Raw genomic sequence first — 12,452 nt, forward strand, 5'->3', positions numbered from 1 at the left:
GCTGTGATATGACACCCGCTGCCTGGTGTGTTAAGCTGTGCGGGGTGGCAGCGGCCTGCGCCTGCTGCTAGGTGGGCAATGCCACAGAGTATGGGTCGTCAACAAGCGGACTGCGGGCCAAATCTGGACCACCAGACACTTTTGAATGGACCCCGAAATCTGTTTATTTACTTATTATCATTATTGTATTTTTTAAATATTTTCTCTGGAGCTTGGCCTTGACTAGACCTTGACCAAGAAATTGGGACCATGACAAAAAATTGTGGACTACCCCATGCCACAGATCCTCTAACTGCCCCCCAACCCACAGACAGTAAGCCGGGCTCCTGTCTCCTCCTGAGGGCTCCTGGCCTACGAGGGAGGCTGAGCCCAGGTCAGTATCCGCTCAGCTCTGGACCAGCCCAGCCTTGAACCAGGCCGCTGCAGGCCAGACCAAGCACTGCTCTGTGGCTGCGGTGGCCTGGCTTGGCTGGGGCAGCCTGGGAGCGGGCGAGTAAACAGCGGAAAATTACTGTGTGCTCAGCACAGCCATTATCCAAATGAGCTGAAAGCAGCACATCTGGGCTGGGGAAAACCTGGGCCCAGGGCTTTGCAGCGCGGACACGTTAATCAGGTCTGGGCTGGCTCAGTGCTGGAGAGGAGACCCCCCACCCCCCAGGAGAAAGGCAGGGGGCTGTAGGTGACTCAGTGCTGCCCCAGGCAGGAATGAGAGCTGCGCATGCCGCCTAAGGGCGAGGTGGGCTGCTAACCCCAAACTCAATGCTGGTTATTACCCCCTCCCCTGCCCCTGTAGCGTGCCCAGGCTGAATCACTGACTGCCCTGGAGGAGGCGGGTAATGGCGCTGTGCCCTGTTAAATGCTGGCCACACCCTGGCTGGGCGCTGCCTGCGTTTCAGTGCTGGGAGATGGTGCCTGCACCCTGGAGCTTCTGCCCTAACCTTCCTGGGTGACAGACACAATTAATTCACGGTTATAAAATGCTTTGAGCTCATGGGGGAGCAATGGGACATGCGTGCGACGGGTATGTGTGAACAAATGCCCCTTCACCCTGCCCCACAGTACGAACGCATCCCCTCTTGTTCCCCACTTGCACAGCGACCTCCCCTGGGAGCAAATACATACCTGCCCCCCCATCCCAGCTTCTTCCAATACCCACCCCCAGATCCCCTCCCAGGCGCCTGGGCCTAGGGCTGCTGCTGAAGTCACACGTGATCAGCACAGGCTGGGCCTGGCATTGGGCCTGGTGTTGGCAAACAGCGTCAGTGCAGTCTCGGCCCAGGCTGCCTGAGTGGCACACACGGTGCTGCCTGGGGGCTGGCGGGGGCTAGGGCAGGGACCCTGGGTGCTGTGGAATGTGCAGGTCCCCAGAAGCCCTGCTTGGGCTGAAGCAGGGTCAACCCCAGCCCCATGAGAGGCAGTGCATGACGTGAGCGCCCTGCAGCACAGGGGCAGGGTGTCATGCAGGTCACAGGGGTGGGGGGGATGCTGGCCTGCAGGGGGCTGGGGCAAGGCTCAAGGCCGGGGACGTGATGGGTCTCACAGAAAGACGTGGCTGAGGCTGGCCCCAAGGCACCAGGGCAGTTCTGCTGACCTTGGGGCAGCCATTCCTGGGGACAGTGGGGCTAGGACATGGAGTGCGAGCTCCGAGGAGCGTGATTTGGTGGAGATGTAAACAGCAAGGCTGACCTGGCGCCCTCTGCGCTGAGCAATGTTTATAGTGTGGGGCTGTTTATGGTCATTCGGGCGGCTGGTTCCCAAGTGCTCGGCCAGAGCTGTCATATCAGGCTTGCCAGCTGCAGGGGCAGGGTTAGCTATGCACTGGGCGGCTGGCTCTGCAGTGGACCAAGGCTGCTGTGGCACTAGGGTCAGGGAGGGCACACAGTGGTGCTGGGCTGGGACAGCTGGCGTGCCAAGAGCACCTTCCCTAGCTTGCTGGTGCCAGGCTAATGGGGCAGGCGGCGCTGATGGGAGATCTCTGGTCATGATGGTATGTTTAAATCAATAAGCCCAGATGAGGTACAGTTTTGGCTACTTCCCTGCAGAGGAAATTAGGGCCACTTTGCAGCAGGAAATGCTCCTTAAATGCATCAGGAATTTCCCCAAGCCACAACCGGGAGGGTGAGCATGGCCCGAATGCCCAGAGTGCCCCCCAGCCTCCAGGGCTGGTCTGTAAGCAGTAACCCTGTGCAGACCCACTCACTCTGGGCACCAATCTGCCCCCCTAACCCCACCACCTCCAAGCCTGGCCTGTAACCCTGTGGATGCCACCTTGCCGCCAGATGTGTTAGTACAGTCCTTGCGGCAAAGTGAGCTGGGACCAGAACCCAGGAGTCCTGACACTGTCACCTGCCCAGGCCAGGTGTGTGCTTGGGAGTGCTGCCAGGCTGTGCATGTGGGGCAGAGCTTGCACGCAGGCAGGCTGGGGCGCTGGGCTAATCCCCCACACAAGGAGATTGTTCCATTCCCAAAGCCGCCACGTTCGATGGCTTAGTGCTCACATGGGGTGCAAAAGCACCTTATGAGTGACTGGGGGGGTTGTGGGGGGCTGGGAGGTACCCAGCATGTATGTGAATGCCTGTGGCTCTGTGCAGGGGCCCACAGCTGTGTGGCAGCATGCCCGCTAGGCTGCTGCTGGCCCTGCATGACTCCAAGCCAAGTGCCAAGTGTTTTTGCTCCTGGCCAAAGCCGACTGGGGGGGCCAAGCCTGCAGGAGGGTCACCTCTTGGGCCACCATCCGGCCAGTGCCAGCCAGAGCCCCCTGCAGCCTTGGGGTGTCTAACTCTCGCAGCTGCAGATTTTCTGGCGGAAGCCCTGGGCAGATGCTCCAGCGCATGCTTTGCTTTGGGGACAGTAGAGCTGCAGCTGCTGCACTAGCCCCTCCCCTGTGCGTTACGCTCTCACACCCTGATGTCCTCCCAGCCACACTGCTGGCCCCATGCGCAGCTCCCTGGCCCAGTGCATGGGGAGTGTGCCACACAGTGCGCACAGCCACACAGCGCCCAGAGTAACTGCTCGTGGCCAGGCAAGCCAGCCTGCCAGGGCAGCTTGGCATCATGTGCCGAAAGTGCCAGTTTGGGGAGACGCAGCCCCCCCAGAGGCTGGAATGGGCTCCCAGGGCAGGGGCGGCATTTGCTTTCTCTGCCCTGTGCCACGGGCGGGGGGAGGTCCTGCTGGATGGGGCTGCCAGGCAAGCACAGGGAGGAGGCGGATGTGTGGGAGTGAGGCTGAGCCTGTGTCACGGGGTCCCCGGGCGATGCTCTGGAACTGCTCCCGACGAAGCCAGTCAGGACTCTGGCGAAGTCTCCTCTCTGGGAGCAGCCTGTCTTCAGGGCAAGAAGCTCACCCAACTTCCACCTTCCTGGGTCTGACCTCGAAGCATTCAGCATCTTCTGCCCCTCCGTACGCTTCCCGCAGCGAGTCCGCCCAGGTGGGGTCCTGGGGAAGCCAGAGGGTCCTGCCCCACAACTCCGCAGTCAGACGGGCCTCTCAGCCAGCCAGTAAAACAGAAGGTTTATTAGATAACAGGAACATGGTCTAACACAGAGTTTGTAGGTGCAGAGAACAGGACCCCTCAGCCAGGTCCATTTTGGGGGGCAGTGAGCCAGACAACCATGTCTGCACTTCTCTCCACAACCCCAGCCTGCCCCAAACTGAAACTCTCTCCAGCCCCTCCTCCTCTGGGCTTTGTTCCTTTCCCGGGCCAGGTCATCACCGGATTCCTTTGTTCTCCAACCCTTTAGCTCTCACCTTGCAGGGGGGAAGGGCCCAGGCCATCAGTTGCCAGGAAACAGGGTATTGGCCATTCTCTGTGTCCAGGCCCCTGCACACCCCTGCCCTCTAGGGCTCTGCAATGATCATACACCCTTACCCCACCACCTAGATACTTAAGAACTGCATAGGGGAAACTGAGGCACACGTACAGTATTCAGAGGAGACATTAAGAACAGTCCCACTTCATCACAGCCTGCAGCTGGGCCTGGGTGCCACAGAAGGGAGCAGTGCTGACCCCAGCTTGGCAGCCTGGGGCAGATGGGGCGGGCTCGCTGGCTGAGGCAGGAGTTGCTGCTCAGAGTGGCAGGTGGAAAAGCCCAGTGAGGGCCAGCCAGGCACAACCCACTCCAGGGGCCTGCTCTCCAGCCAGGGTGGGACTCAGAGCTCCGTGGTCGCAAGGAAGGGCAAAGCCACAGGGCAGCTGGCTCTCTAGCCCCCGTATGGGTTGAGACAGGGGGGTCTCAGACTCTGGGGTGCTGGGTGCTTTCTCCCAGCCCAGGGCCGGTTGGGCGTGGCAGCCGGTCTGAGGCCCATCTGACCCTGTCTTAGTGTGTCCCCGCCCCCTGGTTCCTGTGGCCTGTGCCAGGCACATGGGAGAGCACAGCGGGTGGAGGAGCTGGATGGAGATGTCTGAATCAAGGCTCCTGGTGCTGAGAGCCGTAGAGCCCATTAGCTGCTGGCTGGCAGGGGTGGGAGAGGAGCTTGCAGGCCCAAGCCAGCCTCTGTTGGCTCCAGGTGCAGCCTGTGCCAGCCGCAGGCCTTGGCCAGCTCTCCTCCAGCTCAAACCCACCTCTCACTGACCCACCTCGCTGGAGGGCTCCCACCTCAGTCCCAGGCCAGAAAGCACGAGGCGGGTCAGGGTGGGCCGTGGCTGAGCAGGAGTCTCGCACTGGGAGGCAGGGACACATTGAAAGCCCCTCAGACCCACTACCCCTGCTGGGAGCTGGGCCAGCGGGTCAGGGGTACGGTTTGCTGCCTGTTTGCAGAGCGCTAACGGGGCAGAGGGGGCATCCAGGGCCAGCTCCTGTTGGCAGGATGGTTGGGAGGGCAGACAGGCCTCCCTGCTCGGCTGACTGCAGCTGTGCCAGTGCAGCCTGGCCTCTCCCACTGCTCCCCCCAAGGAAGTCGCTGCCTTGCCCAGGGCATCGAGCAAGGAGAAAGGCCAAGTGCACTGCCCTCCAGCAGCCCTGCCCCGGGGGGAGTGCCCTGGGCCAAGGGTGACTCAAGGCGACCCACCTGCCCAGCGGAGACCCTCCGGCCCGCCTTTGTGCATGCACCCCCTCTCCCCTGTCTTTGTGCAAACTCCCCCCTCTTGCTCACCCACTTTGAGCAAGTGTTCCCCCCCCCCCCCAACAGCCTTTGTGCCTTCCCCTCCCTGGGCTGTGCCGGCCTTGCCCCCTCCTCCAGCCCTTTCAGCTCCCAGTCAGGAGGCTTCAGTCCCTCATTGCCATGAGACACACTCCAGGGTTTATTGGTGCCCACGTCCTCCGGAGCGATGTGTCGCGCCGCGCCCAGACAGATGCAGACAGATCCTGCCCCGCCACCCCGTGGACCCCATGCCTATTTACACAGCTACTGCAGAGATAAATTAACCTCGGGCACAGGGGCTGGCGGGCAGCAGGAGCAAGCGCAGGAAGCAGCTGTACACATGGCCCGGCAGGCAGACACCCTGCCCCCACACTCCAGCTGGCACTATCCCCAGGCTCCCTACTCCCCGCCAGGCTGGTACAGGGTGCTCTGCCCTCCATGTGGACTTGTGCTGGGGTGCAGACCTTGTGCACAGACACCATCACGTGCCCACCTGGCACGTGCCCTCGAAGGATGGATGGGGCAGCAGGGCACTCTCCATCCTCAGCATGCCTGGCATCAGGCCCTGGCACCCTGGTGTGCACCCCGATCCCCAGACGGCCCCAGGAAGGGGGAGGGAGGCTGGGGCTGAAAGGCACAGACTCTTGCTTTATGTCCCTGCAAGCCTGCTGCCTGAGCCCTCAGCTCCCTCTCCCTGCCCAGCAGAGCCTGCCCGCGGGCGGGCATGGGCCCAGCGCCCTGGCTGCATGGCAGGGGGTGGGCTCAGAAGTTGCTGGCGGCTGTTTCGGGGAACTCATAGCACTGGTGCCTTTCACTGGCGCTGCAGCCCGTCTTCTCGAGGTAGTGGGTGCTGGTGTGCGCCGTGGGCTGACTGCGCCCTAGCCCAGTGATGCAGCTGCCCACCAGCCTGTGCTTCTCACAAGTACTGCTGCCCCCGTTACGGGCATTGGGGGTCTGGCTGTACGTATGCTTGTACTCCTCCTCCAGGTCCTTGCCCAGCTTCCAGCGCTGCCACTTCTTCAGCAGCTCCGACTGCACCTGCAAACAGCCCCAGACGGGGTGAGCATGGCCCGGGGCCTGCGACAGCCGCTTTCCGGCTCCCACAGAGCAGGTGACAGCAAGACAGGCCAGGCCAAGCCCAGAGCCCCTACTGGGGCCCAGATGGCACAGGGCAGCAGAGTCCTCCCCACCGGGCCTGTGCTGCAGAATGCTGGTATGGGGTCCCGAGTGGACGCAGTCATGGAACGGGCTCCCCGTGCCGGGCCCAGGGCGTTTGCACTCACCTCCTTGTTGACAAAGCAGTAGAGAATGGCCACCAGCATCCCCTAGGGCAGCAAGAAGAGAGGGCATGAGAGGGGCACGGCCCAGGCCCCTTGATTCCTCCCCAGGGTCATGAGAGGGGAGGCCACAGAGCACGGAGGCTGGGCGAGATGGTGCTTGAGGGCGCCAGGCCCAGCTCACCTGGAAGGAGCTCAGGAAGAGGTCAAAGAAGAGCTTGACGTAGCGCAGGGTGCCCTGGGCGTGCTCGTCCGTGACAAAGGCAAACACCACCTCGTGGATGCCCAGCAGCGGGATCAGCGTCAACGTGGACTTCGCCAGCCTGCCAGGGAGACTGACCAATCAGAGCCAGCCACTCCCCACCCATTTTGCCTCCCCGCTCAGACACTGCAGACATGGGTTCCCCTGGTTAGACGGGCACCACAGGCACAGAGCCGGATCCCATGGCCACACGGAGCCCCCTCTGGCACAACAGGGCAGCGGGCACACACACACAGAGCAGGGGGCCTGTGGTGCAGCGGCCTCTCCAAGGTGTGAGAGGGACAGCTGGGCCTAGGGCAGGGAGAGGCGCACCTGAACTTGTAATCCGTGTAGCGCATCTGGTGGGCACGGAGCTTGGAGACCAGGATCTGGATGATGCGGATGAAAATGAAGAAGTTGATCTGAAAGGGAGAAATAGGGTGAGAGGCAGATGGGTATGGGGACCAGGGACTGGAGGATCCCCACCCCAGCAAGGGAGTCCTAGTGGGGCTGGTGGGCCTAGCCCCATGAACTATCACTGGGGAGGAGATGACCGTGCCCAGCCCTGTCCCAGATGCACCCTGGGGAGTCTAGTCAGCCCCAGGCAGCCAGTGCAGGATGAAAGGGACCCTGCCCACAGTCGGGGCTCTGCCTGGGCAGGGTAGGGCAGCTATGGAGGGGAACCCAGTGTCACCAACTCTCACAATATTTGGTGCTTTTCTGAAAGCCCCAGCTCTTGGAGTCACGTGATTCTGGGAGACTCGCTCTCATTGAAAAGACAGGCCGCATCCAGGCACCGTGGCTGTGGAGCAAAGTGGGAAAACGCGCCCCAACTGCAGCCCAACAGCTCCATGAGGAGGAGGCAAAGGAAGCCGAACACGAAGTTGTGATCTGTGAGCAGCAGGGGCATGCGAGAGAGGGCTAGGGTGTGTGTCAGGAGTAGGGCCGGGCAGGCGGATGGGGTGCCTGGGCTGGAGGGAGGGAAAAGAGGGGGAGCGTCTTGCAGGAGGGGTGCCCACGGTGCGGAGAGGGGAGGGGCCCATGGTGCGGAGCGGGGAGGAGACCAGCGGAGCGGGGAGGGGGGCGAGGGCGGGCTGGGACTTACCAGGATGGCCAAGAACACGGGGAAGCGGGGAATCCACCAGAAGCCCATGTTGTTGTTGGTGCTCCAGCACCTGGGAGGTGAGAACGAGGGGTGACAGGGGAAGGGGCACTTCTGTATCGACGTGCCACGTGCCATGTGCCCCGGCAGGAAGCTCAGCCCAGCCCTAGCACAAGGTGGTACAAGGCTCCTGGCAGGGATTTCCAGGTAACACAAGGGACAAGGAGGCATGAACCAGGCCAGGGCTCTCCCGCAGGCACAGACCTGCTCCTGCCCGGACACATGCCCCTTGCCCACATGGGCACAGACACCACCCCCATGAGTGCACAGACCGTCTGCAGCCTCTGCCAGGCACACAGACAACTATAGATGCACGTGCCCCTAATGAACCGCCATGCGCAGCACTAGACAGATGGGTCAGACCTAGGCCCATCCACTCTATGCCTGTCTCCAGCAGGAGCTGGCAGCAGCTGATTCAGAGGGAGGTGTTCGAACCCGCAGGAGAGGCTGAGGGCTAATCTGCCTCCACATGCAGGCTCAGCCCAGTCTCTAGCCAGCATGCCCTCACAAGCATAGCCCACCCATACCTCACACGCACAGCTGGTGCAAACCCACACCTTGCACGCATGGCCCGCCCACACCCACACTTTGCATGCAGAGCCTGCCCATGTCTCCCACACACAGCCAGCTCATGCCCACCCCTTGCACATGCAGTTGGCACATGCAGCCCACACCTCAGACACTCACCTTACACACTCACACCTTACACCCACACTTCATGTGCCCACATCTTGCACATACACTTTGCATGTCCACACCTCACACATGCAGCCTGCGCATGCCCACATTTTGTACTTTCACTTTGTGTGCCCACACCTTGCACATGTACCTATTACACCCACAGACCTCACACATGCACTGCATGTGCCCACACCTCACACACCCATACTTCTCACACACATACTTTGCATGCCCACACCTCACTCCCATAGCTCACACTTTGCACAAGCACTTTGCGTGCCTCTACTTACTGAATGTTTTCATATAAAAATTTCACAACCACCCAGGGGATGAGGAACAAGATGGGGGCCCCTGGGGAAGAAAAAGAGACAGAAGCAGGTGAGAAACCCCTAGAAAGCACAAACACATTCAGGGGCAGCTCCTCCAGGGGCCATAGGCTGAGACAGGGGCACCGGGTGCATGTCCTGGGGTGGAAAGCAGCCACTGTGCCCACCATACCATCTTAGCATGGCCTTTGCATCTCTGGGCAGACGCTGTGCCGTGGCTGGTGCCCGCCCCCTGTGCCCAGGCGCTGTGCCGTGGCTGGTGCCTGCCCCCTGTGCCCGGGCGCTGTGCCGTGGCTGGTGCCCGCCCCCTGTGCCCGGGCGCTGTGCCGTGGCTGGTCTCACCCCCTCCCCACCGCCGTTCCCAGGTGCTCACCCCAGCCAATGCACAGGTAGAGGGTGAAGTAGCTCCGCTCGGAGAAGACAGCGAGCACCAGCAGGTTGTGGAGATAGATCCCCTCCACCAGCAGCCAGCAGTAGTTGGCCACGATGCCGTACTGCATGAAGACGGTGGCTGCTCGACAGCCGGCAGCAGCCTGTGAGGGCGGGGGGGGATGATGAGTGGGTGGGGCTCAGTAGGGCACTGGCCCCACAGAGCCACTAGCATGGCAAAAAGGCCCGGGGAGCTCACCTCGTTGCTGAGCCAGATGCCCACGTTGTAGTCGTCAATCTTCTCGTTGTAGCGGGTCTTAAGCAGGGTGTCGATCACCAGCACCGAGACTCCCTTCAGGACGAAGGAGGCGAAGAGGTTCATGTGGATGTAATTCCGCATGCAGTGCAATTTGCTGCCGAAAGCAGGAGCCCCCAGTCAGTGTCCAGCAAGGACTGTGCCCAGCCTGGCTCCTACAGCCCCGGCTACCCCAGCCCTGGCCCCATCTCCCAAGTCTCCCCACCCCCCAGCTCCCTCTTCCCCTCTTCCGTCTGCCTCTCCTCCCCTCCCTCCCTGTCCCTTCAGGTAGCTCTCCCCCAGCCCCTACCTGAAGCCCAGCAGGATGGCCAGGGCGAGGAGCAGGGTGCCCAGGGACACCGAGTAGCCCACTGTGTACATGATCTTAAAGCTGCCATAGGTTTTGGCAAATTTATCCTAAAAAGAGAGGGAGAGAGCTGCTGAGCAGGGCTGGGCATGTCTGTCTGTCTGTCCGTGGGCTGGAGCGACAGAGCCCAGGCATGGGAACGGCCCGTATCCCCCTGGGAGGCAAAGCTGCTGGGCCATCCCAAATTCTCAGCTGCTGTGGGGCTAAGCTGAGACTCACTCATACCATCCCATGGGGGCTGGATGGCTCAGCCCAGCCCCAGACCTGCCCCTACTGACCTGGGCTTCAAGGTCTTCTGCGTCCATCTCACACTCTGTGCTGTCCCGCCAGGGCTGCCCATTGGGGCGCTTCACCCACTCCCCGTCCGGCCCACACTTCTTGAAGACATATCTGTGCTTCACTGCAGGGGGGAGATGGGGACATGAAGAACCGGCTGGTTAGAGACCGCCGTGCTCCCCACACGGGGCCCCCGTGCTCTCCCTGCCAGTCCCCCCAGTCTGCCCACGCCAGCCCCCCATGAACTCCCCTCCCTCCCCAGGCCTGCCAGAGCCCCTGCGCTCCTCATTGTGCCCTGCTGGCTAGTTCCCCACGCCCCACACTTCTTGGTCCCATCCCTGCCAGGTCCATCCTTGCTGCCAGTGACAGGGTCCTGAATGGCCGACAGCGCCCAGAGCCAATGAACCCTGCCCTTCCCCATTAGCCAGCCGGGGCAGCCGAGGGTCAGGCAGTGAGTATCCCGACTCTCCTCCCCACACTCCATCCCCGGCCAGCACAAGGCTTTCCTCAGCACCCCCTCCCATGGCTCCTGGCACTGCAAGCCACAGAGGGCACCAGAAGGCCTCCATTCCCCACCCTTGCTGACCTACAGCTGCTCAGAGCGCCCCAGAGCCCAGGGAGAGCAGATGGCAGCCGCTGCCCATGTGTGATGTGCGCCCAGCAGCACAGGACAGCGCGGCCGGACCAGGGGCCAGCCCCAGGTAGCTACCTTTCCTGTGCCAGGGCAGGAACCAGGGGCAGGAGACGTTGACTGTGGTGTTGGGCAGCGTGTCGGGCCAGCAGGAGAACTTGTCAAAGGTTCGGTTACAGACCAGCTCTGCAGGGAGAATAGAGGCCCTGAGCAGGGATGGGGGTCACAGCGCCTCTGACAGCCCCCCACCATCCAGCCCCCCCGTAATGGGTGCCCCCCTGGCTGAGAGGCCACTGGAGGGCAATGGGAGGGGTCAGTTGAGGGGCCATTGGGGGAGTTTTGGGGAGAGTGGGTAGAATCAATATTTTCTATAGTTACAAAACTAATCTTGAATGCCACCCTGTGTGCCCCGGAATTGCCCCCTCTCTCCCTCTGTGCCCCTGAAATTGCCCCCTTGCCCCCCATGTGCCCCTGGAATTGCCCCCTCGAACCCCCATGTGCCCCTGGAATTGCCCCCCAGCCCCTCCTTGCACATGGTGCTTGTCTCCAGGCCATGTGAGCTCCTGAGGTCTGTGCAGCACCAGGGCCCGGCACTACCCCAGCAGCCCTTCGAAGGGTCAGGAAGCCCTGGGTCCCATTCTCCTCTGCCACCCACTCCCCTGCCCAGGCAGCTGCTCCTGGCCCCAGCACACCCAGGGGTGGAGAGGGTCTGTCCCCGGCCCCTGCGCTCCCAGGCTCCCCAGAGAAAGCCCGGCTGCCCCTTGCACGGGGGAGGGGAGGGAAGGCATGCGGAGCTCACGCTCACCTGGTCTCACCTGTGGGTGGGGGCTGCAGGCTCATGTTCTGGTGACACTCCTCACTGTAGGCCTTCCAGCTCTCAAAAAGGAAATCCATGATCTGGGCTGAAGGTCCCTGGAGGGGGTTACAGTAGGGGGCCCGTCAGTGACCAGCCAGCAGCATTCCCCCAGGGCCAGAGAAGAGGGGCAGGACCCCAGAGACCAGGGATTTCCCTGCTGTTCCTCAGCTTGAGCTGGTTCTCCCCCTCCCAGCAAGGAGCTGGGCATGACAGAGCCATCCTGGGCAAGGCAGGTCCAGCAGCAGGCGGGCTCAGCCCCAACGGGAGAGGCTGGGCCAGCCTAGCCCTTACCTGGCAGTAGAAGACCAGCGCCAGCAGGAGGCTGAGCAGGCACGGCTGGGACATCCCTCTGTAGGGCTGCAAAACCGCATCGGGAATGGCCTGGAGCAACCTGCTTCCTACAGAACGGCCCAGGCCCAGCTGCTCCCCCTGCTCCTGGCTGGCTCACAGGAAACCCTGCATGAGACAAAGGCAGAGAGTGCTTGGGGTGCTCTGCAGATGGGGAGGGGGCTGCGCTGCCGGGGGCCAACCTGCACGCAATGCAGTCTCTCGCTGGATGGCCCCTGACTGAGTCGAGGGCCCCAGGGGCTACACACTGAGCCCAGCCACGTGCTGGCAGGACTCGGCTCAGGGGCACAGCTGCTGCTGAGACCCTCGCTGAGCTCTCTGAAATCCCACCCTGGTCGCTGGGCCCGCGGGAGCAAAGGTACTCTGCCCCTGGCAGGGTCAGGCCTGTGAGAGGGACCCGAGCCAGTCGCTCTAGCGGTGCAGACACCAGGCCCCTTAATGGGAGCCCGTGGGGAGAGTTAGTTCAGCACCAACGCCCAGCACCATTGGTAGGGTTGTCAGGTGTCCCTGGCGGCTCTGGTCAGCACTGCTGACCGGGCCATTA

General features: G+C 62.3%; 1 protein-coding gene across 3 annotated transcripts in view; it reads right to left on the minus strand.

The window, feature by feature from the left end:
• Window positions 1–5,152: 5,152 nt before the first annotated feature.
• The window catches only part of GCGR (glucagon receptor), a 28,052-nt gene continuing 20,752 nt past the window's right edge, over window positions 5,153–12,452 (minus strand). For 2 of the 3 annotated variants that reach the window (XM_074972102.1, XM_074972104.1), the window contains exons 2-14: window positions 11,852–12,016; window positions 11,520–11,616; window positions 10,783–10,890; window positions 10,076–10,197; window positions 9,741–9,847; window positions 9,395–9,548; window positions 9,140–9,299; window positions 8,731–8,791; window positions 7,703–7,772; window positions 6,931–7,019; window positions 6,541–6,679; window positions 6,363–6,404; window positions 5,153–6,117 (exon numbers count right to left, since the gene is read on the minus strand). In XM_074972102.1, coding sequence (XP_074828203.1) covers window positions 5,842–6,117; window positions 6,363–6,404; window positions 6,541–6,679; window positions 6,931–7,019; window positions 7,703–7,772; window positions 8,731–8,791; window positions 9,140–9,299; window positions 9,395–9,548; window positions 9,741–9,847; window positions 10,076–10,197; window positions 10,783–10,890; window positions 11,520–11,616; window positions 11,852–11,905 — 1,479 coding nt within the window. In that variant the 5' untranslated portion in view covers window positions 11,906–12,016 and the 3' untranslated portion in view covers window positions 5,153–5,841. Of the gene's footprint in view, window positions 6,118–6,362; window positions 6,405–6,540; window positions 6,680–6,930; window positions 7,020–7,702; window positions 7,773–8,730; window positions 8,792–9,139; window positions 9,300–9,394; window positions 9,549–9,740; window positions 9,848–10,075; window positions 10,198–10,782; window positions 10,891–11,509; window positions 11,617–11,851; window positions 12,017–12,452 lie in introns of those variants that run through there. The other variant, XM_074972105.1, reaches the window with a different exon arrangement.

The sequence above is a fragment of the Natator depressus genome, chromosome 14, assembly GCF_965152275.1.
Source record: "Natator depressus isolate rNatDep1 chromosome 14, rNatDep2.hap1, whole genome shotgun sequence".
NCBI classification, from domain to species: domain Eukaryota; kingdom Metazoa; phylum Chordata; order Testudines; family Cheloniidae; genus Natator; species Natator depressus.